General features: G+C 41.7%; 3 protein-coding genes across 10 annotated transcripts; 1 reads left to right on the top strand and 2 right to left on the bottom strand.

Annotated features, from left to right (window-relative positions):
• The first annotated feature begins 200 nt into the window (after positions 1–200).
• Positions 201–8,972, top strand: miga1 (mitoguardin 1). Its single transcript, XM_089007775.1, has 14 exons — positions 201–285; positions 844–984; positions 2,201–2,369; positions 2,939–3,169; positions 3,899–4,029; positions 4,119–4,245; positions 4,313–4,401; positions 4,563–4,672; positions 4,737–4,809; positions 4,894–4,980; positions 5,803–6,036; positions 6,113–6,166; positions 6,439–6,555; positions 7,353–8,972. Exons 2-14 carry the CDS (start codon positions 892–894, stop codon positions 7,566–7,568), a joined length of 1,731 nt encoding a protein of 576 aa, XP_088863901.1. The 5' UTR covers positions 201–285; positions 844–891; the 3' UTR covers positions 7,569–8,972.
• Positions 8,973–8,977: 5 nt separating this feature from the next.
• Positions 8,978–19,015, bottom strand: fubp1 (far upstream element binding protein 1). 8 transcript variants are annotated; one of them, XM_089007774.1, is made up of 20 exons: positions 18,877–19,015; positions 18,366–18,456; positions 17,730–17,765; positions 17,615–17,651; positions 17,442–17,488; positions 17,290–17,361; positions 17,160–17,217; positions 16,913–17,075; positions 16,741–16,839; positions 16,452–16,550; positions 16,275–16,377; positions 15,840–16,085; positions 15,607–15,767; positions 14,298–14,452; positions 14,150–14,226; positions 13,939–14,064; positions 13,639–13,713; positions 13,155–13,217; positions 12,141–12,310; positions 8,978–10,435 (listed from the first exon to the last, which is right to left on the bottom strand). In XM_089007774.1, the coding sequence occupies exons 1-20, from the start codon at positions 18,961–18,963 to the stop codon at positions 10,409–10,411; spliced, it is 1,992 nt and encodes a 663-aa protein (XP_088863900.1). In that variant the 5' UTR covers positions 18,964–19,015; the 3' UTR covers positions 8,978–10,408. The 8 variants fall into 8 exon arrangements, with proteins under 8 accessions (XP_088863900.1, XP_088863899.1, XP_088863894.1 ...); XM_089007773.1 differs by having other exon boundaries at positions 13,939–14,068; positions 14,148–14,226; XM_089007768.1 differs by having other exon boundaries at positions 8,978–9,440; positions 10,389–10,435; positions 13,939–14,068; positions 14,148–14,226; positions 16,913–17,217.
• Positions 19,016–19,343: 328 nt separating this feature from the next.
• On the bottom strand, positions 19,344–27,119 carry slc25a24l (solute carrier family 25 member 24, like). Its single transcript, XM_089008492.1, has 10 exons — positions 26,645–27,119; positions 26,428–26,554; positions 25,570–25,657; positions 24,471–24,582; positions 23,177–23,335; positions 21,980–22,117; positions 21,791–21,901; positions 21,397–21,564; positions 21,180–21,318; positions 19,344–19,783 (listed from the first exon to the last, which is right to left on the bottom strand). Exons 1-10 carry the CDS (start codon positions 26,765–26,767, stop codon positions 19,593–19,595), a joined length of 1,356 nt encoding a protein of 451 aa, XP_088864618.1. The 5' UTR covers positions 26,768–27,119; the 3' UTR covers positions 19,344–19,592.
• Positions 27,120–27,504: the final 385 nt, after the last annotated feature.

Here is a 27,504-nt window from a genome sequence, read left to right on the forward strand (position 1 = left end):
GAACATAGTGTATGAAAAAGTAAACATAAAACAACGCAGTACAGTTGTAACCAGAAATCTACGCTAAATAAAATAGCATCCTCAGCGGAAAATCGAATTTTCTGTGAAAACGACCTTCACTTTGACTTGCAATACAAAATTTCGCCAAGCAGAGGCGCTTAAACTCAATTCGACAAAAAAAGTGGCGCTCGCGTTACCTCAGTCCCTTTCACGCGGCTTCACCTACGGAGGTCAGCCGGCCGATCGGGTGGACTCGCCAACTGTTCGCCAGTCTGGCTCCAAAAGGTGAATAAGAAGACTTCCATATGCTTTGGTAATCATTTTTAACGCTCATTCTGTCACGTCAACAGTGCACATTTATAAACGTGTGTTCTGAGGAGCGATGAGGTGACTTATGCACTGATTAGCTGGCTAACTCTTAGCATTTTGGCACCGACTTGTGACTACCGGGCTATTTTTTTGTTATGGGCATTAAGTTTATAAAAACACGCAAAAACGGATTGAAACAGCTATAGGCTTTTCACCGTGATGAGCTCCGTGAAACGTATTTCGCCTTATAACGCAATTGCGAGGTTTTGGGGCTTATTTGTAGCATCTTATTTTGAAAATGTATAGGAAATGTTCGTAAAATGTATGCGGCAACATTGCAAGCTTGACAATTTTTCTGTTATATTCCGCTGAAATAGAATGCATTTTTAAATGGTAGTTAGCCCATATGCTTTACTTTGTAGTAATATTGGATCTTACTTCTTGGAAAATCAGTCAATGTTTTTATTTTAAAATTGCACATTATTTGTCTAGTAATAGCCATTATGTAATGTGTTGTTTTCTCCCGCTGTGCAGTTCCGGCGGCCACACAAGGACTGGCAGTGTCATGTCTAGAGCAGCACAATGACACATTACTCCCAGCTGTCGGCCAAGGCCGCTGCCCTGAGAGTCATCCACCTGCCCCTGGTTGTATGTGGCTCTGTGGTACAGCTGCAGGTACATCAGGAAGTTTATTTTATTTTTATACCCCCCACCTCCAGAACATCCTGTTGATGTGATGTCACAGCAGACTGAATCTTGGTTAGTCGAGGTTGCTAGAGTTCAGAGTAGGATTAAAGTCACACTTCGGTCAGTCTATTTGTGGTTTATGCGGGATAATTGAACCAAAGTCACACTATCCATACAGTGAACACATATGGCTTACGAACTTAATTGGTTCCCAGACAGTGTAAGGCGGAAAGTATGTATCCCAAAAATTAATTTCCCATAGGAAACCATTATAATGAGAATAATCCGTTCCCAGGTGCCCATAAAACATAATTTTCTAAGACTTAAAACTACACAATATACCTTATTTTATGTATAATGAATGTGCTATGGTATTATAATTAAAGAAATAAACTGTACTGTATAATAAAGTCATTTTATTTACTTTTGTGATGGTCGTTGATGGCTGATGGAAGGAATGGATAGCTTTTTGCACAAAGTGTCTCACGGAGCTCTGGGTTGTACATCTTGGAAGTTGTGCTTTTGCATCAGATGCAAGCGGACACACTAGAAACATCAATAGCTGGTTCCTTTGCTTGTCTTTTCATTTCAAATTGAACTGATGGCTTTTGCGGGTTATTTGTGGAGACTGGATAATAGGAATTTTAACCTTGCAGTCTAGACTCTGCCTTTGAACTATTAAAGTTGAAACAAGTCCAAATTTCACTGTTTTCTATCCTTTCTATCTCTTTCATGTTTAAACCACCTTCCCTCACTGCTGCGTTCTTGACCAATCACGTGGCTTTAACTGAAGACTGGGGGCGGGGAATAGAGGACAAAAAAAATGTCAACAGCAATTTTCTTTTTTGGAGAATGGCTTCAGTCTCTCTCTCTGTCTGTAAACCCACCATCACTGCTGCGTTCTTGACCAATCACGAGGCTTTAACCGCCGACTGGGGCGGGGAATAGAGGACCAAAACAAGCCGGCTGCCATTTTTTTTTTTAGTAGAACGGGCTCGTTCACGAACGACACATCATTCATTGTGGCAGCTCCATGTGTATCCTGAAAAATATTTTGTATGCCAAGGTAAAATGTTCATAGTTAACGTTCGTAAGCCAAGGGGTTCGTAAACCGAGGTATGTTCCCATCTATTTGTTTACAATCCGTTATGTAATACATTCTGTGTACCAAATTTCAATTGTTAGCATGAATATATTTCTTCAGGTGAGCGCGGGCACCAAGAAGCTGGTTGCCGCCACAGTATTTGGTGCTGTCTCGCTGCTCTTCCTGGCTCGCCATTTTCAGAGGCGGCGAGGTCGCAAGAAGGCGGCATCGCCGCAATGGGATCAAGCTGGCGTCCAATTATTCTTCTCCTCTGCAGCACCGGAGGCTGGTGAGGCAATATAGACCTATCATAAAAGTGTGGAAAAATATGTAACATATATATATCACAGGTGTCAAAGTCAAGGCCCGCGGGCCAAATCCGGCCCGCCACATCATTTTTTTCGGCCCGCGAAAGCAAATCAAACTTGTTAAATTCCATGATGATTGCTAAAATCAGAGCCAAAATGTTATATTTTTGGATGTCAACCACAATAAAAGTCATTATTCTTGACTTCAGATTTGATAACGAGTTATTCATTAATTTGCTGTGTGCTATTGTGTGCTATGTAATATTTGAAGGGATTTAAACATTCTAATGGGTTCCCCAAATTCATAACGGCCCTCGAGGAAACCATAACTACAATGTGGCCCGCGGCAAAAAAATGACTTTGACACCCCTGATATATATGGTTCTGTAATGCCTGACAAAATTATCTCATGTTGTCTGCCATGCATCTAACACACAGATGCAAGAGCATTTGGTTGATTTCTACTTGAAACTTTTAAATATGATAACTTCTATTTTGTCTACTCTTTATCAGCACTCTATAAAAATATCATCTTTCTACTCATGTGCAGACAAGAGCGGTCATCACAACATGACGGTGTCCCTCAACCCGAAATCGGGTTTTTCGCTCGCACCAGTCCTTGTTTCGGCAGGAGCCCCCAGGGAGCGTTCCGAAAGTCTCGCATCTAGCGCTGACACATCCAGCAGCGGCACCTGTGCCTTAGATTCCAGCTGCTGGGACCGACTGGGCGATGCTGAGATCTGCAGCGTGGTCGGTACTCCAGAGAACCTTTACCTCATGGGTAAATGCTTTTGGATGCCATCTCATAGTACAGTGTTACCTCGGTTTACGAACGCTTTAGCTCATGAACTTTTCGCCTTCCGAACATTAAATTCTCAGGAAATATAATCTTGGCATATGAACTAGTTTTCGGCAGATGAACCAAACCACACAGCGCCATGGTGGCTGGCGGACTAATTTTCCACACCCCCTTTGAGTGCAGACGTGGTTTGCTATCGAGTGGAGTACCAGTATGCTAAGTCAACCATTACTACGTGTGGCTAAGGGTGTTTCTGTGTTGTCTAAGCAACGGTCTCTGGCAATAGAGGAAGTTGAAAAACTTCTGTTGATTTGGATTAACGAAAAGCAGCTAGCAGGGGACAGTGTGAGTGAGGGTATTATCGCCGAGAAAGCACGTCAACCTCACTCGGATATCATTAAGGGGCAACTACATCAACGACCATCACAAAGGTAGATAAAACGACTATTATACATTAGTTTTTTTAAATTACAATACAATAGCACATTTATTATACATAAAATAGGTACATTGTGTAGTTTTAGGGCTTATTTAGTAGAAAATTGTTTTGTGGAGACCTGGATTATCCTCATTTGTAATTGTTTTTTATGGGAAATAAATGTTTGGGAGACAAACTTTTGACCTTACCCACACTTTCGGGGAACCAATTAAGTCCGTAAACTGAGGTATCACTTCAGAATGATCGGTGACTTATGAAGTGTGTCGTCGTAGGTATGGATTTATTCGAAGAGGCACTTCGGCGGTGGGAAGAAGCGTTGACATTTAGGAGCAAGCAGAGTGATGACGACTTGATCTCTGTGAAGACGGGAGCTGCCGATGCTGTCGCTGAAGAGAACATGGAAGTACGTGCTTCTGCTTCCGTTGTTTCACATTCAATAGTTCTAAAATTATTTCTTCTATTTCCTTTTTTTGTTTTGTGATGGGGGTGTAGGATGTTATCAGTGTAGAGTTTATCCACAGGCTGAAGTCGCTGTTGCAAAGGGCTTACCGCTTGCAAGGCGAGTTCGAGGGAGTTTTGGGGGGTACGTCGGGGCCTTCATCAAACGGCAGCAGCCACGGTAGGTCCTTCCCACCACGTACATAACAAATGACTATCTTGTGGATGAGTATGTCTTGTCCGTCTAGACATTTTGTCTCAAGAGGAGCAGGAAGACGCCTATCTGAGGGACAGCATCAGCAACGCTTCTACTGACTCCTTTGTGTCTGCAGCAGAGGTGAGGAAAATGACTGCATATGTGGCGTAGATCAAGTAGCAATATGCGCTAATTGTAATAGACTTGCGCCGGTGTTAGCGCAGTGGAGTTACAAAGTTGCGCCAGTGGCTGTCAACATGCGTAAATGGCGCAAGTAGCATGAACATCAATTTTTCTGTTAGTTGTCAGAACATAAGGAGCTAAGGAGTATCTCCACGCTGACTTATCATCCCTTCTACGAGGAGGCCTTGGAGCTGGCGGATGAGGGAAAGATCTCCTGCAGGGTGCTGCGGTAAGCAAGCGTCTCATAGATGTTGGCATCGATATTGAAACCAGATTGATTCCACACTGGTCAGGACGGAAATGTTGGAGTGCCTTGGCGATGTGGATTTTCTTGCCAAGTTGCATTGCGTGCGGCAGGCGTGTCAGGTAAGGTGGGCGTGTTTGGATTTCGAAGATTCTGTTGCAAAGCCACAAGAGTGAATATGGAATCCATTTTTTTTTTGCTCTTAGCTTATCCTGTGTGAAAGAACCACAAGATTGTTTCTGGCTGATACCGGGAAGAAGATTTTGTCCTCCATCATTGTTAAAGCGCAAAAGGTACGCTGGACGTTGCCCCATTTTGCTTTTGTACTTCAAAATACTACAGCTTTAGTCGTGGTAAGAGACTGAGACATATGTCACCTGTAATGTATTGGTGTACGTTCTTTGAAGGTGTTGGATTTTTCGCTCATCAGAAAAGCTTCATCAGCGAACTAAAATTGTGCTGGTAGCTCTGGCCCTATATATATCATTAATAATAATAATAATAAGAATACCTTTGATTTCTAAGCGCCTTTCAAAACTCTCAAGGTCACTTTAGTTACAGGATAAATTTTTCTGTGGGTGAGCAGAGGCAACCACACGCACCAGCGTTCACGCAACCCAGAAGATACAAAGCTAGCTAGCTAATAGATAGCCAGCTAGACAACTACCTATATAACTAATAGATAGCCGGCCAGTTAGCTAATAGGTAGCAAATAGATAGCTAATAGAAAGCTTAATGGACAGAGGTGGCGATGCCAGACCTCTGCTTTGATAGGTCCTCGCTGTAAGGTTGAGGGGGAGCAGTGTACTACTCCCTGAATCTAATCTGATTACTTCTTTTGTTCTGCCTGATTATGTTCTCTCACTGGCTCTGATTGTCCCATTCGCTCTGGGATTACCTGATTAAGCCTAGTAATAACGATCTAATGGACCACTTCTGTACCACTGAGATCTTACACAGACATATTGATCGGCGATAGGAGACAACAGAGAAGGTTAAGAAGTTGGGGACGAAAGAAAGTTTAGAGTTGTGGAAGAACACACGCAGTCTATCACATCGAAAGTCCAATGTGCAGTGGTGTTCTATGGTTTACTTTGCCAAGCTTTTGATTTCAGAGCCCAAAAAGGTTCGAGGAAGTGTTTGAGGAGATGATGTGCTTCCTGGAGCAAGCAGAGCACTGGGAGAATACGGCAGTGGAGTTAGCCACGCGTGGCGTTAAGCACCTCAATTTTTACGACATCGTGCTGGACTTTATCCTAATGGACTCCTTTGAGGACCTGGAGAACCCGCCCATCTCCATCCAGAACGTTGTCAACAACCGCTGGCTCAACAGCTCCTTCAAGGAGACGGTATGGGCAGCAAAATGTAAGGCCAACTAAGATTCCTGGAAATTTTGAAGCCTTGATTTTTTTTTTGTGATGTTAGGCCGTGGCATCAAGCTGCTGGTCGGTGTTGAAGCAGAAGCGGCAGACCATGAAGGTATGCACCTCACATTGTCTTGCCACGTTTATGGAGGGCGCTTGTTTTCAATCTCTGAATTCCCGAGCTGTAACTGTGCAATGCAATTTTCGCTAGGGATAGCTTTGAAATTCCTTTGGCATTTTGAGGTACACCTGATAGTATGTTTAACTCAGGTTTGAGGTCTCTTGACACTCAAAAATGGGTGGGGGTGGGAGGGGTTCCCTGATTCAGAATCTTTGAAAACCAAAAATGCCTCCAAGCCATGTTTGCTGACTCTTTTGCAAAAACAGGTTCCGGATGGCTTCATCGCCCGCTTCTACACATTGTGCGAGCAGATCAGCCCCGTTTTGGCGTGGGGCTTTTTGGGGCCTAAGAGCTCTCTGCATGATTTCTGCTGCTTTTTCAAGGTCTGTTTCAACATCAGTGATGTTTGGCCGGGAAGACATTGACATGCATAAACCACATTTGTACTAAAGTGGGAATATGTCAAAATTGGTTACGAAACACAAGATGATAACGGTCATATAACTCACACTGACAGCAAATAGATGTTAAACGTAGCAATTCTTATATTTTGGCAATATTTTTCCTGGTTGAAAATGACTAGCGTATTTTCCGGTGTATAAGGCGCACCCCCAATGAATGGTGTATTTAAACTTTTTCCATATATAAGGGGTGCATATTAAATTAATGAAAAAAGTTTTCCAAACATGTATAAGGCACACTACATTATAAGGTGCTACAGTAGAGGCTGGGGTTACACACAACTTCCAAGGAGGGAAATGGAGTCAGTGGCTACTGACAGTAGTTGTGGCTCAATATTAATTCACTTATAAAGGCACACCTGCGTATAAGGCGCGGGGTAATCTCTGGAAGAAAATCTAGGCTTTTGGATTACCCTTATACACCGGTACTTATGTTAGGCGCTTAGTGGCTTTTTATAGTTACTGGAAATGAGTGTCGCAAGAAAAAGTATTTCAAATTAAAATCATTTACCATTTTCCTTCATGTGAATAATTAAGTCTTCGGTATTGCATTTAACTTTTGTTCTTTTTGCAATTTTATCAGTGGTTTTATTTATGTCGCAGTTTTGTGATTGTAAAGTGTCAGAGAATTTTGAAAGGTGCTTATAAATAAAATGTACTGTGATTTTTATCGACGTTAGTGATCCAATTTTGTGACTTGTTGCATTTTGGTTATTTAGGATCAGGTGGTCCACTTCCTCAAGGATGTATTTGATCTAGAAAAAGTTCGGTACTCGTCGGTGGACAGCCTTGCTGAGGACATGTTGCACCTATTGCACCGCCGTTCTGAACTGCTGCTGGCCGACCTGGGCGCAGACTCCCTGCGACCAAATGGCTGCAACGCCACGATGCTCAACCTCCTGCCTTCAGCTATTATGGAGGCTCGCATGCAGTGAGTGATTGTTAAGATAATGTACTGTATTTCCCATCACACCATCAGTTTAGGATTTTGATGCGTGATGATTGGTGCACCTATTTTGTCCAAATCAATAACCACTAGAGGGAGTCTCAGGTTAAAGACTCCCAAACACTCCGAACTTTTCTGATATTCACATCTTACACCACTCTAAATTGAACCAGGACATTTATTGATCAATTCAAAGCTCAAAAAAACCTGTTGTGAATTTTGTCATGACACTCCTTGTTTCAGAACAGCAACATGTGCAAAAAGTACTGCAACATTGAACAGTTCAAATGATGTATAGCAGTTAATCGCATTAAGTAGAAATGTAAATGCTTAACTGCTTTTTAGGCTTGTTCTGAAATCTCATTGAAAAACCAAATACTATCTATTTTTTTGAATGGTGCAATTTAGTGTATTATGTACAAATAACTTGGTATATTTATCATGCATACAGATACCGTGAAAACCTCCAGTGTCACAGTTGCAATATTGTCTTTAAAGTTCTTTTAAAATAAATGATGGCCTCTCAAATAATGTGAATCACTTCAATAGTGTTTCAATAAAGCTATCAATTAAAATTTAAAAAAACTCACCATTGAAGACCACTTGTCAGGTACAGGCAGGTCAAGACTGTCAGCCTTTGTGCAGTAGTGTAATAGAGAAAAAACATTTCTACTTTGCTTAGCATCACTGGTACCAATTTGCCAATTCATAATTCCTGGATTATAATGCGGACCTTGAATGAATGACCTTTAAAAAAAATCCATAAAGCACCAGATTCTGAGGCGCATGGTCAGCTTTTGAAGAAGAAAAAAAATCTTTTAGGTGTGACTTATAATGTAGAAAATACGGTAGATTTTTTTGGGGGGGGACTAAGAGATCCTGATAGATTGTACTAAGGGAAAAGGCATCGTCAATCAGGCAGTATCCAATCAGATTCAAGCACTGAATACTAAATAAGATGCTCTTTATCCAGTTTAAATAATTTTATCACGCTTTAAAATGGAGTTCAGGTTCAAATAAATCTATTCCAAAGTGCATGTTAACATATTTTTAATAAACATACACTGTGTAGGTTATTTTTTTGAGTTATTTGTGGTCAGAATTCATTGTATTCAACTAGAGATGTTTATTGTATTGTACATGCAGGAAATAACTATTTAAGGGCATTTTAAGACAATACGTTGATGTCAAAAGAAGGGAATTGAAATGGTCAAAATATCCAACTGTCCATCTGTGTTAACTTTAGTGACAAAAAATAAATAGGTGCTGAGCAACAAGATGTTTGTGTTTGGTTTATGAATAAATGTTCTGGAACGTTGCAAGTATTTGTTTTGATGTTAAAAACTAAATAAATATTCTCAAGTCTGTTTGGATCTGATGAGCCGAGTAGTCATCTGATTCGTTTGTGACACCTTTATTTTTCTGAATGAACATTACAGTATGAGTGAGCATATCGTACAGCACGTTTGTTTACCTACAGGCTTCCTCTTGGCTAAACAACCCCCACCCCTTAAAAATGTAAGAGCCTTAGTGGGACATGTCAATGACACAATACAACATGTTCAAAGTTCAATTCCTGTCCTCATCCAACTTTCTAAAGCATTCATTTCAACAACCAAGACGACTTTATGAATGACAACCATCAGACAACTTTAAAAATCACCATGGCAGCATTAAAACAGTCGACCCGAGCAGAAGACATGCCGAGCTAGCACTTTTCGCAGTCACAAAAAATGACATGACTTAATTGGGTCTGTTTGTTTTTTTTACCTTAAGCACTGGAGCTCTTGCCCGGCCTACGCTCGGCAGAAACTACCACAGGCTCTGATTCTAGTGCCTAAGCTTCCAGCGTCCTCCAACACTGTGAGCGAGAAGTGAAGTCGTATCAATGAGTACGTCACACTGCGCTTTTGACAGAATGCAAACTACCAGATTAACATTGGTCAACATCACATTATTTTTCGTTAGAAAAATGGCCCTACCTATGAATACCTGCAGCAACCTTACATGACATGCACGAAAAAAAAAAAAAACAGTGAAGGCCTCTCATACTATGCTTAACGCAATATTCTTAATAACCAACTTTTGAGTCAAATCCACAAAATCGAGCAAGTCACTTTTTTTTAGTTCAGGATGAATTCATTGACAAGGGTGAGCATTTCTTTGCATGGATGGGAAAAACTGGCCAAATGGGCCAACGAGGCAGTGGAACCCCGAAAGCGGAACAATTGTGATTTGGTTCACTTTGTTGTCCTCCAAACAAAAATGACACATTTGGGGATTTACCAGAAAACAGGATCACATTTGAGTTTCAAACCTTTTGTACAATTCCCAGAAATCGTGTTCTCGTCAGTTCGACCTGGCTTTGTGTTAATTATCCACAAATGTCAAAAATAAGAATAATCCTTAGTCTATTACTAATCATTTGAATACATGACTTTTCTATCTTTCACAAGTCCAATAAGGGTCATTTGGACTTGGTGCAAAAAAGGGTGCGTAGGTGATGTACTTTTTCAAGCAAGAGCCTCCAATTGCAAGTGAGTGTAAACAGGGCACCGTATACGTTAAAGTGACTCACGACATGGGAACAAATGAGAACAAGTCACTTGAGAACATTGTGGAAATGTGGTATAATCAGTGGCACACTTGTCTCCCTCCCTCTCCCATAGCAAAACTGTAGTTGTGACATTTACACTCACTTTTTCATTTATATGGTTTCACATTAATGCATATCAGCACAGAAAATAATATAGTTTCCAATTTGGGGGTTCCACTGCATTTCACTATTGGTTCCTTAGGCTTTGCTTACCTGAGTTACTGCAGCAGAACCTAAGGTGCAAGGTCTGGGGGGGAACACTGCAAAGATCAGATATATATTGCACTATATAGATATTTATATAGAATTGCAGTCAATATGATTTCTCCTTTCTGATCTAGAAATGTCAAATCAAATGCCTTTTTTAAACAACAGTGCTCATTCAAATCAACCGATCAATATTCACGCGAGAAGCCCACAACTGAGTATGACATGCTCAAATATAGCATCGGTAAAACGGGAGGCTAATTAAGTAAACATGCTACGCTGCACATCATCTTGATCAGCATTTTGTAGTATGAAAGATGGAGGGAGGTTTAAAGAGAACAATCGGTAACAAAAACCGAGTGAGCGTGACCGACAATCAACACTAAGCTCGTCTGACGCAAGCGATACAAAAAGTGAATTCAACAGTCAAAGAGTCTTCGCCTAACTTCACAACAGTGCATACTTACCCAAAGACAAAAGTGAAAATGGCAAGATTTAACAAAAAATAGAATCGATACTTTGCAAGGATCATTGGACTCAGTGGTCAGTTGGGGGTACTTACAGGACAGAAGGGCTCAACTTGGACGTGGACTGCGTTAGCCGCCCCCTGCCCCGAGCCAACAGAGCTCAATGCTCGTAATGGATATGACACTAATAGCAATGCACAGCAAAAAATAGATACTTTTCTTGCATTGGTTTTCTCATTTAAAAAAAAAAGTGGACAGATTAAGAGTACATTGGGCAGGACAAAAAATGCATCATACAATTTACCTGACTGCCCTGGAAGAAAAGTAAGCAAACACTAATAAAAATAGGCAACATGACTTTGCAATCACTTTCCAAGTGGGGATTTTTTTTTTTAAAAAATGTCTTGCTTACCACTTTTCTACACTGGCCTGTGGAGGAGGAAGTGTCTACACGTCAAGGCAAAAACAATGGCATGTGCATTCTAGCTCGACAACAACAACAACGCACACAAGTCGTCTGGTTCAAGTCATCAAGAAAGAAAGCAAGGCAAACAAACAGCAAGTGTCAATCAACAATCATCTTGTAGACAGTTGGAGAGAAACAGGAGAGCATCGCCTTGTGTCAACCCACAGGTGGCCCGCTAGTAGCTAACATTACATCCCGCCCTCTTCTTCTCACTCAGGTGAGCCCCGACTTACCAACACAGAAGGTTTCAGTTTGTTTTATTGCAAAAAACACAACAGGCAATAAGCATTGTCTTTCCTTTTAAAACTGAGATGATTTACATGGTAATGTCTACAGTTCAATAAAACATGACTTCTAACCACATTTTATGTAGATACAGGGGCTGGAATGACCATATGAGTTGAATCACTGAAAACAAAACATTTACAAGAAAAACAAAAATATTTAAATGGGGGAGAGAGGACATGCTCGGCGGGTAATTTGCCATCTATATGAAACATTTTCTAACCAAGGGAATTTAAGATCTTCACCGAGGCGTCTGCATCCAAACATTTAACAAAGGATTTGTGTTCGACAATGAAGCATTTACGTTATGTCCACTTCGCATTACTGGCCCTGTGCAGGAGAAATACATAGAAGATACAATGCATGTTAACAGCGGGGAAATAAACTGCAGACATCCTGCGCAGGAAGGAAAGTTTATGTTAGAACGCTGCTGCTGCTCACACCGGAACCCTGTAAATCCTGCAGGAGCGAGGGGGGGTTAGGAAAGCCGTAATCTGACTATTCCGTGCATTTGGCCATTCAAAATGGAGAAAAGGGTACCTGAGGGGCTTGTGGTGCCGCTCCCATGGTCTGTGGGTTGCCTGGGCCGTAGTAAGCTGCCTGCTGCCGGTAGTACTCGGCCCAGGCGGCGCTGTAGTCCGGCTGCCCACCGGGTTGGGTGGTGGGTGCTGCAGGGGCTGCTGGTGCTGCCGCCTGAGGGGCCGCTTGACCTTGGGAGAGGATAGGTGACTTGATGATGAGGTGCAACAAAACGCATATTTCTTGATTTTAAACAAAACATTGAAAGATTTTCGATGAGCCGGCCAATTGAAAAACATTTTTCCATTAGTAGATAATAGCCCCTGGCCCTTCACAAACCCAAACACACACAAAAAGCATCAACATCAGTTCAAGAAAAAACAACCGCACAACTAATCGCAAAACAAGCTACTTTGGATATTGGTAATTTAGCAATAACCTAGAGATACATGGGCCTGGCTTGTATATGAAAATATGCTTCATGCAACAAAGAGGGCGCAGAAAGTGCTTAAGATTGAATGACTATCTATTGTGTCATTTTTTACTTCAAAATGGCGCTGCGAGAGTGGCTGTCTTTACAGCAGCTATTTTCCTTCCCTCTTACTTTCATCACTTTGCTGCTGTGTAATGCAAATTTATCCACTGCGAGACTAATAAAGGTAAATCCAATCCATTCCGAAAAAAAAAGATATGGGATGTGTAACGACTTTCAACATCTGCAGATAATATAATACAGCGACTCGTAACAACTTCATTGTGGCTTACAAGGAACAATGAAAAAAGCAGGTCGAACCAGAAACTAAAAGTCCCTAAGAAATTAATTAACCTATAATTAAATATTGAAATACATTTGAGATTTAGTATAGATGTATTCTATTTGTAAGAAGGGGAACGAACCCACCACACATGTCTCTGAATGGGGGTCAGAAACCTTTTGTATTTATTTTGGGAGGCTGTGGGAGCAACATCTCTACTGTAGAGTGCTGCGTGAGGAGCACACCCTCCCAACTTCCAATAGTATGGAAAACAAGTCACCTTGTTTCTTATAATACTCCTCCCAGGCTTTAGTGTAGTCCTGAGGTTGCTGGTTCTGCTGACCTGCACAAAGAAGAAATGATGTATGTCAGAGTGTGACGCAAACACCAGAGGCGGCGCCTCTAGCACCATTCTAGCAATATCGCACATTACAATGAGTAATCACTCAGTATAGCAAGGAGACAATCAAAGCATGTCCAAAAGAACAAACACACCTTGGAAACAAAACACTATTCCGAAGCGCATGAAAAGGTAGCTCAGTCCAGGAGATGTCGAGAGTGGTGCAGTCTAAACAGCACAGGCTGCTCAAGGTCAAAGTGAGTGGAGGCATACTAAAAAAAGAATCTATGACACTCCACCGAGGGCCTGAAATACTGACTACCCAGACCTGGTAATTAAAAAGAAAAAGCCGTATCGACAGCCTTGTTGCTGTTTAGACTGACGCGTGTTAAAATAGATGTACACTGAGACTACATTCATATACCCATTTTCTTGTAATAATCCTCCCAGGCCTTGGTGTAATCTGCCTGTCCACTCTGACCTGCAGCCTGTGGGTCACCTGTTAAAAAAAACGGTACTTGTAATTTGTCAATCATTCCGAGTAGGTCTTCTTCCTCCACAGGGGCTCTCAACCTAAAGATGGCGGGGGACTCTATCCTGTCTCTGACATAATTTAAAAAAAGGGTTGCGATGAGGAGCTTCTCAGGTCAACCCAGCTAAGGACTGATGACATGAACCTGGTCATGAGCTACAATCCACCTGTCGCTGTAGGGATGAACATTACCTTGACCGTTGGACTGAGTCGTGCCCGGCGCACTACTGGAAGGCGTCATGGGAGCCTGAGGTTGCTGGCCGTACTGAGCATAGTACGCCGCCCACGCTGCGGCATTAGCATCAGCTGCTGCTTTGTCTGAACCCATAATGGACGACAACAACAACAAAAATTAAGATCAAATTCATCCTAAGAGGTTAGGTGAGAGATGCTAGGTCCATACTTGGATCAGGCTGTCCTTGTTGCCATTGCGGGTAGCCATTGCCCCATCCTTGAGGCTGGTAAGGTGCTGGGGGACCACTGATGGAAGAAAAAATAATGTTCACAAAATGGTTACACTTCAAAGCTGACAAGAAAACAAGTGGGCTTACTGTGGTCCTGGGGGTCCCTGGTTGTAAGGCCCGGGGTTGTATGGACCACCCATGGGAGCACCAGGGGGTCCCGGAGGACCTGGAGGACCGTGTGGGCCTGGACCGCCATGTGGACCAGGGGGCCCATGTGGACCACCCATTGGAGTGACAGGTCCCTGATGAAAGGATAAAAAATGAAATAAATACCGTATTTTCCGGTGTATAAAGCGCACCCCCAATGAAAGGCATATTTTCAAACTTTTTCCATATATAAGGCACACCTTCAATGAATGAAATACATTTTCCAAATAGAATATAGAAATAGATACATGTTTTCCAAATACAAAGCACACCACATCATAAGGTGCTACAGTAGTGGCTGGGGTTACGCACTACTTCGTCTACAGGGGGAAATGGAGTCAGTTGCTGCTGAAATTAGTCGCAAGACCTGTTGTGGCTCAATATTATTCCACATATAAGGCACACCTGCGTGTAAGGCGCAGGGTCATCTTTTGAAGAAAATCAAGGCCTTTAGGTGCGCCTTATACACCGGAAAATACGGGTAATAGATAAAACACGGGATATAGTCAGATCATACAAGTGATCATGTCTTTTCACACCAAAGGTTCCAGTGACTTTTAGTTATTTGCACATATGATGGCAAAGTATTGAGTATTCAGACTTGCCAAACTGAAAATGGCAGCAAGTGAACTTGTGGTTGGGGATAGACGAACCGAGCGAAAGAATCAAGTTCTCCCGGAATCTCAATTTTTAAAACATGTGTTCTAAACTTGGATTCCTACTTAGCTGTGCGGAAGAAGCACAAAGAACCAATAGAAAATGTGTGTCATCTGATTAGTTCAGCTTGATGATAAATTTTTAAAGGGGGCGAATTCAGACATACAAGATTTCAAAAAGTATGTTCCCTCTCATATTCAAGTTCCTACGTTAGATAGTAATTAATATACTGGTTAAAAATAATTTAGAGGATAAGTTTTCATCCTGATCATCCTTGGGAACAGGATCAAATCGAAGAGCCAAAATCAGAACCAACCAAATTAAAATGCTGCCAAGCCTTATGAATTAACCAATCAGCACAACCAACACCACGAAACAGACCTCATAAGGACCGACAGTGTCCAGTGAGAAGTATATATGACTAATTGTGTGCTACCACCAAACAGGATCTTCTTTGATACTTCTAAATCATCATAAAGTCAAACATTCCTAGGTAAATCCTGTCGTGAAGATTGGTTGTCGCTCTCTGGTGGGAAACCCAACACCCCCCCCCCCCCCAATTCTTGTTGAAAGTAAGACCCCCTTTTCTCACCCCAATCTTCTCTTCGACCAGCTGCCTGGCATAGTCAATTTGCTGAGGTGAGCCTCTAACAGTAAACATTTTGACGTTGGGGTCAGAGTTGGGAGGAGGATTTCTCTGTAGCTCAATCCTGGCCCCTGACTGTTGGCTGATTCCTTTGATGGTCTCACCGCCTGGAGGAGAATTGGTCAAACTGTTTGTATCCAATTATTTCTCCGCCAAAGGTGACCGCAGCGTGGTCTTACCTTTTCCAATAATTAGACCTGTCTTCATGGTCGGGACGGTGAAGGAGAACTCTTGGAGGCCACCGGGGGGCCCCATGTTCCAATTGCCCTGCCCACGCCCTCGGCCTCTGCCGCCGCCCCCTCCGTGACCCGGAGGCCCGCTGGCCTGGACGCTCCTCAGCAGGTCTGAGATGATCTCTGCTGCATGCTGAGCCTGGTCAGGGGGACCCGTGATCTGGGCTATTCTGTCTGGCGCGCTGCCATCATCTGGAAAGTTAGAACAAAGGGATGAGAAATTGTACTTTCCTTTTACTAATTTATTTTCATTGACATTGTCGTGCGACGGTCTCAGAACAAAAGGGTTAGGTGATCCATCAGCTTGTCAGCGTGGTGCATGAGCTTTAATCATTGACCAACATTCCAGAAAATGTATTCAAGGTAGCGGTGAATACTGACCAGGTTTAAACTGGATTCTGACTCCCGTGTCACTCTGGATCTTTTTGATCATCTCTCCACTCCTACCGATGACAATTCCGACTGCAAACCGGGGAACCGGAACCTTGAGGATGACAATGCCGGCGGTGATGTCACTGCTAAAAAAAAAAAGTCCCTCGAGAATGGCGTTTGACTCACATCTAATGTCTCGCCACCTCCGATTCTGGAACCATATTCACCCCTAGGCTCTCTGAAGCCTTGGTCTCTGATTAGCTCCATCACCATTTCTTTGGCTTGCTGTACAAAGTCAATTTATGTGAAAGTTCCAACGGGTTAACATGCAGAATATAATCAAATATTGCTAGCAAATTATTATTCCATTGAGTGTCAAGGCTGAAAACAGTAACTGGATACTTTTAATTTGGTCACTGATCAATGGATTTATTCTGACATCTCTACTCTCGAGCGCCACAAGGCTCTAACCCACCTGGACTTTAAAGGGTTCTCCCGAAATACGTAGAGGTTTGTCAGCGCCTGTGTTTTGGGGGCCATCTTGAATCATAACCATCTTCACTCCAGTTCTTTCCTGCAACGCAACAGTCAACAATTTAGTATGCCTTACACATTAATTTTTGCTTTCTGACTGCTAAAACGCCCACCTGAAGACCCTTGATCGTCTCGCCTCCCTTCCCAATGACAAGGCCGGCTTTAGAGGCAGGGACCATCATCTCCTGAACCGTCATGCCTGGACCATCGTTGTGGTGGAATGCAGGGGACGGACGTCCCTTCTCGACAATGTCCGTGAGTAGCCTCTTTGCTGTCCTGTTGAGAAGATGACAACCAGGTAACACGGTTGATGTAATAATCCAAAAAGGGGTCTCATGCCTATTAAAAAAAAGTACACACTGAATAGCGTCAGGTCCTCCCGTTAATGTCACAGACCTTTCAGGCATCCCTCCACTGTCTAAAGCACAGAAGGCTAATTAAAACACGGCAAGCAAAAATACGAGTTATTCTGACTTCACACTATGCTCACCAGAGGAGATTTGGATTTTACATCCAGATTCTTGCTGCAGACGCGAAATTTGTTCACCGCCTCGTCCGATAACTGGAAGAAAAGTAGATGTCAGCATGTTTCACAGAAAAAAAAAAAAAAAAAAAAAAATCAAGCGTGAAAAGTGAACTTACTGAATCCAACCATTCCATCAGGAACCTTGAATTCCTCTGATACTGATCTGAAGGTGGGAGTGTGGGAAGACAATGCAATGTTTTTAATAATTCTATTGAGTGTTACGTATTATTTTACTTTTTGGGGGGTGGGGGTGGGGGGTGTATTACTTCTGTATTCTAATTGAGCTCACCTTGGGGGGCCACCCATTCCTCCCATAGCAGAAAAGGCTGAAAAATAACAAATAATGATGAAACATAATCATGACAAAAGCACAAGCAATACCTTGAGATGTGCAGATGACTCACCGTCATTGGTGGCAACTTTCTTTGTCTCTGGTTGGTCTGTGACAAAGCGATAAAATAAACATTACATTTGTCCCAAACCCATCTTTCTTCCCATTTACTGGAAACGATTGGTCGGCATTAAACAGTTGAGTCAAAATATTCATTGAATTTGAGTTCAAATAAAGTAAGTGCATCTGATAATTAACATGCACATTGAAAGAATATTTAAAAATGCTACCGCCCTTCAACAATTCGTTGCTTTGAGAGGCTATATGTGTTGGCCATCTAGAATAAACTTCGGCACACTATGTGGGCTCATGTTTGAAAAATGCTTTCAAATGTTAAAATATGCTTGTAGGGCTACCTTTAAGTTACACACGACACATCCTATGTATACCTTTGATTTATAGACAAAACATATGAGGGCTATTATGTAATATATTAGAACCCCGTGTTAGTTACATCAAACATGCCTTTTCAGTGCCAACCGTGCATCGGGGTTATTGAGTGAGAGGAAAAAGAGATAAACACATACGCTTGGTTAATTCTGTATTTTAAAAAAGTGTGTACATCAGTCAAGCACGTAATCAATGAAGTAGCGTGGAATTGATTTGAGCCACTGACCGATATTCAGGTTAGGCATGGGAAAATACCCACCAGCGTCCTCCAGGGGCCTTTTCTGGCCTCCGTAGCCAAACTCCGTCGTTGGAGGTGCCGCAACGCCATCGCTGCCGATTTTCGCTGCGATCTAAAAATACATCAAAAACAACAACTTGAACTTTGTGGTCACATGTATTCTTTCGTGCGGCATTTATGTCTACCCAAGTGCATGCGGCCTTGTTCGACTCGCGTCCGGACGTCTGGACTAACAAAGGAATGTTCCTTACGCACGTTATCACGCTGTGACCTTTTTCTCTGAGCATATTTTGCCAAGTCCATCTTGCCTACGCATTTTCACGGCGAAATACTGACAGTATGTCTTGTCGTGTGGCATCGACTCAGCAAATTTCCGTAACTGCCGTAGTGTCGTCGTGTTAGCACAAGTCGTCCCGCGTTAGCATAGCTCGAGGAGGATGGGGGTGGGGGTGTTAAAACCCCCAAAACTTGATATTCCCATACCAAAAACGACCCTATGGCCGACTTAAAAGAACACCAGGACGTTGCTCACCTGTCGTGCTCGCTGGAGAGCGTCTTTAAAGGCGTCATTCATGCCGCCGCCACTGGACGGTGGAGCCACGCTGCTGTAGTCGGCCATATCTTAGGCAAGCTGTGTCTCTCTTCTCTCCGACTCGACAAGATGGCGGGTTACATACGCGGGACGATGACGAATCAACTCTCGGCAATACGCTTTCTTCTCGCGATAATTACTGTGATGGATGACTGGAAGGATGGATGCATGCATGGATGATGGATAGAGAGAGAGAAAGACAGACAGACAGATAGATAGATAGATAGATAGATAGATAGATAGATAGATAGATAGATAGATAGATAGATAGATAGATAGATAGATAGATAGATAGATAGATAGATATCATAGGGCAGAGGGGTGGGGTTCGATTCCTATATAGATAGATCAACACAGTAGATTACAACACAATTATAATGCATTCATTAGTAAGTCCATTTATAGAATAGAGGTGATGAAATGGAAAAAAATGGCTCCACACAGTGGAAGACTATTCATCGAGACATTTACAATACATTACATACACTTAACACACTTTACAGAAAAACAATAATTTGCTTGTGAGCAAAAAAAAAATGTGCATGACTCAGAGCAACTGCTGGAGCTGATCTGAACAAGAATGCCACTTTTTTATTGCTTGGAACACGAGGCAAACTTTTGCATATTTTTGGGGGCAAATTTTGTGTGGCAAAATTTCATGTGCTTGTGGAGGAAAACAGTTTTTCAAATGTTCTGCACAAGGTGAAGTTCATGAGGGCGCATGGAAAGGCCCTGATGAAACTGGCCCCCATTCCGTTATAGTACCCCCGCAGACCATGTCTTTTATATATGCCAGTGAGTCCTTGCAGGATGCCCAACGACCCGGCTTGTGAACCTGAACAGACAGCTGGGAAACAAGAAAGAAGGTGAGGAAATTGTCATAAATTATATTATATATATATATATATATATATATATATATATATATATATATATATATATATATATATATATATATATATATATATATATATATATATATATATATATATATATATATATATATATATATTGTTTGCATGTAATTTTCTCCGTGCGTGCATAGAAATAGTATCGATATAACCAGGACTATCGATATATCCGTATCGATATAATGAGACTTTACTGTATATATATATATATATATATATATACACACACACAGTGATACCTTGGCTTACGAACTTAATTGGTTCCCAGACAGAGTGTGTAAGACAAAAAGTGTGTTTCCCAAAAATTAATTTCCCATAGGAAACCATTAAAATGAGAATAATCCGTTCCCAGGTCCCCATAAAACATAATTTTCTACTTTCTAATTTTATAAGCCTTAAAACTACACAAAATATACCTTATTTTATGTATAACAAATGTTTTATGGTATTATAATTAAAGAAATAACTGTAGAATTAAAGAAGAACTGTACTATATAATAAAGTCATTTTAGTTACCTTTGTGATGGTAGTTGATGGCTTGATGGAATGGAGTGGCCCGTTTCATCAGCATTAAACACTTGATGAGGAACGTAACTTTCTTCAGAATCAGAATCATCTTTATTGCCAAGTATGTAGAACACACAAGGAATTTGTTTCCGATAGAACACGCTGCACTAGTATCATCATCAAAAAATTGCTAAGTGGCACTATACAGTTCCATTTGGGCTACTGTTGAAAGAGTTGAAAGAGTTAATGGCTTGGGGGAAGAAGCTGTTTAAATTCTTTCACCATCTTAAGGAATGATCCCTTGTAGGTGCTTTCGCTGTGATAAGTGTATCTAGTTCATCATCAATTGTGTTCTGTTTAGCTGGGTTGATAGCTTTTTGCATCAAGTGTACAGATGGCTTGTGCGGATTGTTTGTGGAGCCTGATTGATGGGATATTTTAACCTAGCAGTCTACACTCTGCCTTTGAACTATCAAAGTTGAAACTCTCTCACTGTCGCCTGCCTGTCTCTTTAATGGTTAAACCATCCCCTCCCTCACTGCTACGTTCTTGACCAATCACGTGGCTTTAACTGAAGATTGGGGGCGGGGAATAGAAGACAAAAACAGTCGGCTGCCATTTTGTTGTTAGAAGAACAGGCTCGTTCGTGAACGACACATCACTCATTGTGACATTCGTAAACCGAAATGTTCGTAAGCCAAGGGGTTCGTAAAACGAGGTATCAATATACATGTATATATATATACTTGACAGAGAAAAGTAACCAAGGCAACAAGTACAGTAGAAAAAAAACGGAGTATATGCACTGATTCTAGAGGCCTCTACCTTGCGCCTGCTGCTGCGTTCTTATCACCGCCAAAGGGTAGCTGCTCACTTGCCCACAAGCAAAGGCCACAAAACTGAAGAAAAAGAGCCTGGAGTCGCTGCTGTAGGCTGGGTCACTCTGGGCCCAGGTCATGATAGACTTGTGAGGTCGTAAATGAAAAAAAATATGTTAGCATTGTGGTTACCGGACTCTACTATTTGCGCAATACCCAATTACCTGATGGACTGCACATTCCACTCCGGCATAAGGGATCATGCAGAGTATGCTCGGCTTAAATCCTCTGTAAAACGAAGTCAAGGACTCATTTTGGTAAATAGATCGAGCGCACGCCACTACGCCGTGGTAGGCGCCCACTCGCTGCAGATTGAGCCGCACCTTCAATACCTGTTGGGACATAACAGAGGACGGGAACCACCTGTGTGTAGTGTAGGGGTACTCAGTAAAATCTTGCAGAAGTTGGAGGCACGGAGGTGAAGAGCTAAAAAGGTGGATCAATGACAGAGCTTCTATTCTGGTTTTGCTGCATCAATTTTGTGGGATCTCGGTCCGAAAGTGCTTCCGGCGCTCCTGAGCCAATATGCAAATATTCCCGTTGTTGTGTCCGTGATACCTCCAGAGGGTAGAAGACAGCATGAGCCACAGCACCAGACACGCAACCCAAGCCAAAGCGCTGCTGCACGCTCAGATTCCCCTGACTTCTGCCCTGCATGGACATCTTCATCTGAATCAAGATGAAGGAACATTCATTAGCAACAAAGAGATGGTTTAGGTGAGTTTGATGGTTGAGGTGCAGAGCCACCTGGGCGTAGATTAGACATTGGAGTGTCGACTGGGGCGTCCCCTTCAGGACATTGACAGCATTGCCCTGCCACATAGAACGAAGGCCACCAACACGAAGATCCTGAAAGCCTCGAGAAAAGGCCTTGGGGCCAAAAAACTACAAAAAGGGCGAAAAAAAAAATCACATTTTATTATTATGTTACAACAGTGATGACAGACAGATGACTTTTGACCACAGACGCCAAAAACGTCAATTTCTTTTGAAATGTCTGTGTAGGCTCTCGGTCATACAGGAGTTCATCAATGAAAAGGTTTCTTCATTCGTCATCTTTACTTCTATGGAGGTGTTGGACATTTCGCTCCTCATCCGAAGAGCTTCGTCAGCAAACTAAAGTTGTGCTGGTAACTCTGGCCCAATATACTGTCTATCCCTAATGGAGAGAGGTGGCGGTGCCAGACCCTTCCTCTGATAGGTCCCTGCTCTAAGGTTGGGGGAACAGTGAACTACTTCCTGAAGCTAATCTGATTACTTCTTTTGTCTGATTACCTCTAATGTTGGAACATTAGAGGTAATCAGAAAGAGTTACCAGCACAATTTAGATCGCTGACGAAGCTCTTCGGATGAGGAGCAAAACAGCCGCCACTTTCAAAGAAATACAAATAAGCAGGCTTTAACATATTTAATGTTATCCTCCTGTGCCATTCATACAAAACCCACTGAGAGGAAATTGAAGATATAAAAGTTATTTATCTCAGCCTATAAAACATAAACCACTATAAGCAGAATGAATAACAGTACGTCTGTGTAAGCTCTCAGTCGTACAGGAGTGGTCCATCCATGAAAAGGTTTCTTCTTGATATCAAAGCAGAGGTCTGGCATCCCCACCTCTGGACATTAGGAATATATATATATATATATATATATATATATATATATATATATATATATATATATATATATATATATATATCATATATATATATATATATATATAGTCGGCTGAAGAAACCTTGTCATCAATGAATAACAATATTATTTGAATCATGTCTGGTTTCACATAGTACTTTGTCAAGACCAAAGATTGATACATTGATTTTTTCCCCCACCTCCATTTAGCCAAAAAGCTAAAAATAGATTTTACATACAGGCAACATAAAAGCGACTTAAGGTGCATCTGTACAAAATGGGAGGGTGTTAGAATCCAATCGTGCTAACCTGTAGCTGGGTCTTGAGGCGATCTATGGGGGCTGTTGCCGTCCGAGACACAGCGTCAGCCAAACTAGCACCGAGAACAAACGTCCTCCAAGCACCAATGCCGGAACTCTCTTCGGGATACTCGAGGGCTAGCGCTCTGCTCTCACCCACGTCGAATACCTGCCCGATGACGAGCACAAGCCAAATCACTCAAAATTGAGTAGCAAATGAAGTCTATTAAAGGACAACCGACGCCTCCGGACAAGTTGTGTCCATAATTTGTAAAATCACTTCAAATGACTTCTACTGAGCGTATTTTACAAAGATTCCACGGCATATGGCTATATTTTACGTTTTAAGACTCAAGCTGAATATTCAGGAAGTCTTGTTTTTGAGTTGATGACGATGCCTGACGTGACGTCATGTCTGGAACGCCCCTGACCGAGAAAGCGACACACAATGCATTTTGGGTACTTTGTTTGGTCTGAAAACATCGTGTTGATGGCGAAATTACAAGGAAAACACATAAATAACGCGAGGGTGAATCGTTATGTGTTGCACCAAGAGTACTATTTGATAGTAGTTGACACAAATTCCCAGCAGACAAATCAGCCCATTTCCAACGGAGCTTGGGCGCCATCTTGTGCATTTTCTGGGATGCTACATTGGAGTCCTGACGGCTCGAATTGATATGGGAGAACTTCTTTAATCGATTGCAAACATTTATGCTTTCCTCTTCAGAACCATTTGAATCATATTTATAACTGGATGAGTAACAAGAAAGCATCTTCTCAGAATCTGAAGCCATTGTTTTGATTCTCGAGCAAGGCAAGACGTCCTGGCGTGATGTCACGAACAAGGGGGCGGGACCTTCTGAAACTCGTCATTTCCGGGGTCATTTTGAAGTCGTTTTGGGACACTTTAAGTCATTTTAGTGATGTTTTGCATTTGACTAAAAATATCAGCCTGCGTGTTTTGGGTATTTTAGATGCGATAAAATGTTTTTCAGATATCAGTTAGGAAACAAAAAATGGTGTCGGTTGTCCTTTAAAGTACAAATTGAGCATTATGTTCCTTTTCGCAGCTAACCGTTATTCAGTGGAGTTCCACATTCCCAAAACAGACATGTTAGACTCATCGAAGACTTCAAATTGTCCATAGATTAAAATGGTTGTCTTTGTGGCCTGAAATTGGATGGCAACCTTGTACAAGATGTACTCCCCATCTCAGCAAAATACATCTGTGAGGTATTCCACCTCACCCAAATGAGGACGAGCCCAATAGAAAATGGATGAAGTAATATTTGGAGTCTCACCAGACTGTGTTTCCACGATGACACTAGCTCACCGATGTTGTCCACAGGTTTGAGAATAACATGTTGCAGAAACTCATCCCAGTCCACTGTCATGGAGCCATCCGTGTCCATCCTGGAAATGTCACCAAATTGTAAGTGCACAATCTAGTAATAGTGGCCTAAGTAGGACTTTGTATTCAAAAAAAGGTCTGTGCCGCTTACCCGTACTCGTAGTTTATGGTAACAGCAGTTATTCCTGGTCAACTAATTTATCAAAGAATATTACCCTTTATAGTTGAACCCCCAAAGTCAACGCCTTAAAAAATGTGACCGTAAAGAGTGCAACAAAAAAATTGGGAAGCAAGAAATGCCACTTGCTGCTGCACAGAAAAGTATCGGGTACTCCGTAGCTACAAACCGGGATTTTGTAATTCATTCAAAATTAACTCATTCACTGCCATTGCCGAATTTCTTCGGGAATTGAAAATATGACGTAGAGCGCCATTCCCGAATTTGTTCGGGTTTCTTTTTTTTTTTCATGCTTGGGTGCCGATTAAGCACTGGTCATTGCTTCTGGATATGTTTTGTTCTTTTCCACAAGGTGGTAGCATTTCCCTTCTTTTCATATTAGCAATTTGTTCCAGCTTCAACTGTTGCTAAAGCGCTCTATAAACCAATATGTAAGTACAGTATTGCATTGTAATTTGGACAGCCGCCCTCATTTCAAGCTTATATAACTCCAGACCCATATAATTTAGTAATTACTCATTTTTTTTTCTGATGAAAGAATAGCCTATGGTTTCTAACACTGTACTGGATGTTTATGTAGTCCTAAAACTCAATATTCTGTGGGTCCTGGAATTTGAGTGACAATGACAAAAACCCTGGCACTGGCAGTGGATACATTTTTGCACATGTCTGGCAGTGAATGAGTTAATCTCACACAGCAATTCATTGATTCAATCACATATGTAGCACATTGCTAAAAGGACAAAAAAATAGACTCTTGACAACCACCTATCCATTACAGTCTTTAAAGCATGAGTCGTTTTATAATTATGTTCCACTTTGGAGGCTCTGGTGTTGTTCTGTGTTGTGTAGTGGGTAAAAAGAGTCTTACATTTGTATTACTTTATTGGCATGGGCCTTTGAAATGACAACTCCTAACTCCTTAAACAAACATATGATCTCCTCCTGGTCAATCAGCCCTGATCAAAACACACACAAAAAAGAGATGCACAAGTAATTATTGAATGCAAGGTAACAGGATGAATATTTGTTGATAGTTGGTAGATACATTACACTTTTACACCAGATCAGACATGAAACTTTATGTAATTTTTATTTGTGTTTATGCAGTGTTTGGGGAATTGGGGGCCCATTTTGACCCCATTTTGGTATATACAGTGATACCTTGGCTAACGAACTTAATTGGTTCCCAGACAGAGTGTGTAAGGCGAAAAGTGTGTATCCCAAAAAATAATTTCCCATAGGAAACCGTTAAAATGAGAATAATCCGTTCCCTTTAACAGAAGACTGGGGGCGGGGAATAGAGGACAAAAACAGTCCGCTGCCATTTTGTTGTTAAATGAACGGGCTCGTTCGCGAATGACAAATCACTCATTGAGGTAGCTATGTGTACGGAAAAAAAAATTGTATGCCAAGGTAAAGTTCGTATGCCAAGGTAAAAGTTTCATAAATTTAACATTCGTAAACCGAAAATTTCGTAAACCAAGGGGTTCGTAAACCAAGGTATCACTGTAGTAGGTATATCTTATACAGAGCTATGTGTTTTGTTAATAATAATAATAATAATAATAATAATAATAATAATAATAATAATAATAATAATACATTCATTTATAAACGCCTTTCAAAACTCTCAAGGACACTTTACAGTCACGTATTTTTTTTATACTTATATAAACTATCCTTATACAAATGTAATTTATTCACTCGTTTTCACTGAGTTGCTTACCACTCTTGTTCTTGTCTAGGTGGTCAAAGCAAATCTTCCATTTCTTCTCTCGGTCCATGATGTAGCTGAGAAACTCGTCGTAATCCAATTGGCCATTGTTGTCATTATCATAGGATTTTATGAGATTCTGTGTGTACGTGTGTATGAGAAGAGCACATGTTCACCGAGCAGTAGAAAACGAAGTCAGCATCATGCAAGCTGGAGAGATTTACAGTACCTGCACCTTAGCATCTGTCACTGAGATGCCGTGCGTGCTCATTTCACTGTGCAGCTCGGACAACGAGATGAAACCATCCTGGTTCCGGTCCAATTTGACAAATAGTCCTCGGAAATGATCCATTTGGCGATGATGATCTGCACCGAGCAGCAGCCTCGCCCACGTGCCGACTCACTCCCAGAACAGAACTATAAATCACTTAGAGAATGCACCACATTGTCTTCTTCGTCCAGCAGGTGGCGCTGTATAGTTACGTCTGATGGCGATTTGGACCAGTAATTTCAATGATATCATCATCTGGATAATCAAAGTAGAAGAATAAACATTTGCGATAACAACACAGAAATCGCATATATATTCAATACTAAATAAAATGATGACGCTTCTAATCAAGAATAAAGAGTGACCGATCCATAAACTTGCCATGACGTCACACCCGGTGCCGTCACAGCTCACATAGATGAAATGCAGCGTGGAGCTCCAGGATAGTGCCTGACCACATCCATAGGAATTATTAAATAATGTGCCAGCGGCTGGCTGCGATGGGTGTCATGCGGCAGACTGAGAGCCAATAAAACAGGAAATGTTGTTTCAAAATAAGGTGGTTTTATTTGATGATGCTGATGTGACCAGTGTAGCTTCAATGTACGTTGGCAGCGAACTATAGAAACAACAGTATCAAATAAAATGTACGTGCGTTTACCATTTTCATTCAATTTTAGCACAATTTGAACCGCCTAACTTTTGGACGGGGTGGGGGTTTGTTATGGTGCTTCGATCACATAGAACGTAGCGTAAGAGTACATTTGGCAGCTAACAGCAGTCCCCTGTAATTACACTTAATTTACTGAGATTATCTT

The sequence above is a fragment of the Hippocampus bargibanti genome, linkage group LG11 (genome assembly GCF_051943395.1).
Source record: "Hippocampus bargibanti isolate YZ-2025 linkage group LG11, ASM5194339v1, whole genome shotgun sequence".
NCBI classification, from domain to species: domain Eukaryota; kingdom Metazoa; phylum Chordata; class Actinopteri; order Syngnathiformes; family Syngnathidae; genus Hippocampus; species Hippocampus bargibanti.